Source organism: Morone saxatilis, unplaced genomic scaffold (genome assembly GCF_004916995.1).
Source record: "Morone saxatilis isolate NCDOM2014 unplaced genomic scaffold, NCSU_SB_2.0 Contig4, whole genome shotgun sequence".
Classification (NCBI taxonomy): Eukaryota; Metazoa; Chordata; class Actinopteri; family Moronidae; genus Morone; species Morone saxatilis.
This window is the reverse complement of record NW_023339984.1, coordinates 18,446,504-18,447,620: the sequence shown is the minus strand read 5'-3', so window position 1 is coordinate 18,447,620 and position 1,117 is coordinate 18,446,504. Positions and strand designations below refer to the sequence as shown.

At 42.7% G+C, this 1,117-nt stretch overlaps 1 protein-coding gene across 1 annotated transcript in view; it reads right to left on the bottom strand.

Moving 5' to 3' along the window:
* The window catches only part of LOC118337965 (zinc finger protein 431-like), a 9,801-nt gene that overhangs the window by 3,289 nt on the left and 5,395 nt on the right, over window positions 1-1,117 (bottom strand). Inside the window, exons 4-6 of the mRNA XM_035675122.1 lie at window positions 907-999; window positions 457-607; window positions 242-336 (exon numbers count right to left, since the gene is read on the bottom strand). Of these exons, the coding sequence (XP_035531015.1) occupies window positions 242-336; window positions 457-607; window positions 907-999 (339 nt within the window). The remainder of the gene's footprint in view (window positions 1-241; window positions 337-456; window positions 608-906; window positions 1,000-1,117) is intronic.

The following is a 1,117-nucleotide window of genomic DNA, read 5'->3' as shown; positions in this document are numbered from 1 at the left end:
TGTATCTACAGCACTGGCCTCTGTAACTTAGGGATTGTCTGCTATGTCTTGTGTTGTTGGATTTGCTTGATGTTTGGCTGCTTCAGCAAAGTTGACGCTAGTTTTTTATCATAACAAATGTACAGCTGTCCATATTTACCACAGTGGGATTAAAACTGTGGGCACCAAATACCAACACTTAGATCGTGCTGGTTTAAATGTAGCTAGCTGCTTCATAGACTGGACACATTTCATGTCTTACCCCCCATTTTGAGCACATTGGTGTGATCCTGTAACAGACAGACTCTGAGTTTTAGAAGATCCCGTCTCCTGCCCTTCATCTTCACAGACTGACCTCTGCAAGAAAATTATACAATCAATGAAAACTGTTAACAATGCTTCAGTGTAGTTCTGTGTTGGTCTCACATAACTAAATATTCCTTCCTCCCTCACAGAGAATAAATATTATATTTGAACCTTGTTGCTGTCTGATATTCTGGGTCCCTCAGATCCTCCTGATCTAGACTTGTGTTCTGTACTGGCTCCTCAGCAGACTCCTCCTCCACATCTTCACCCTCGTCTTCCTCAACGTGGCCTGAGACGTCCCGGCTCCCCGAGTCCTCCACATCTGAATGGGATAAACAAAAAGAGAACGAGTCAAACTTTTGATTTTGTAATATTTATCGCCACAGATCTGTTATTTTATTGAAAGGTCGAGTGTCAAACATTGAGATGAATCTAGTGTCAGAAATATAATGTTCATGTTTTCACCAGAAATTAGGAATCGTTGTGTTTCTGTGACCTCCGCCCTGTTTCTACAGTAGCCCAGAACAAACAAACTAAACTGGCTCAAGAAACACACTGGACCTTTAAGTAAAAAGTACCAATATTTGGAGAGTAGTACTTGAGTTAATGTAGAAGACATACTTGTGTGCTGCTGTTCCTCCTCAGGGAGTTCACCTTCTCCAGCCTCTTCCTCCTCCTCTTCCTCCTCCTCCTCCTCTTCACATGCAGGTTCCTCTGGATCAGACACAAAGGTCGGTATCAGTATACGTTACTGACCGAGCAGAAGACTTTAGGTGAGAAGGGAAGAAGTTTTATAACGGTGGGTTCAGATTAGTGATCGACCGATACATCG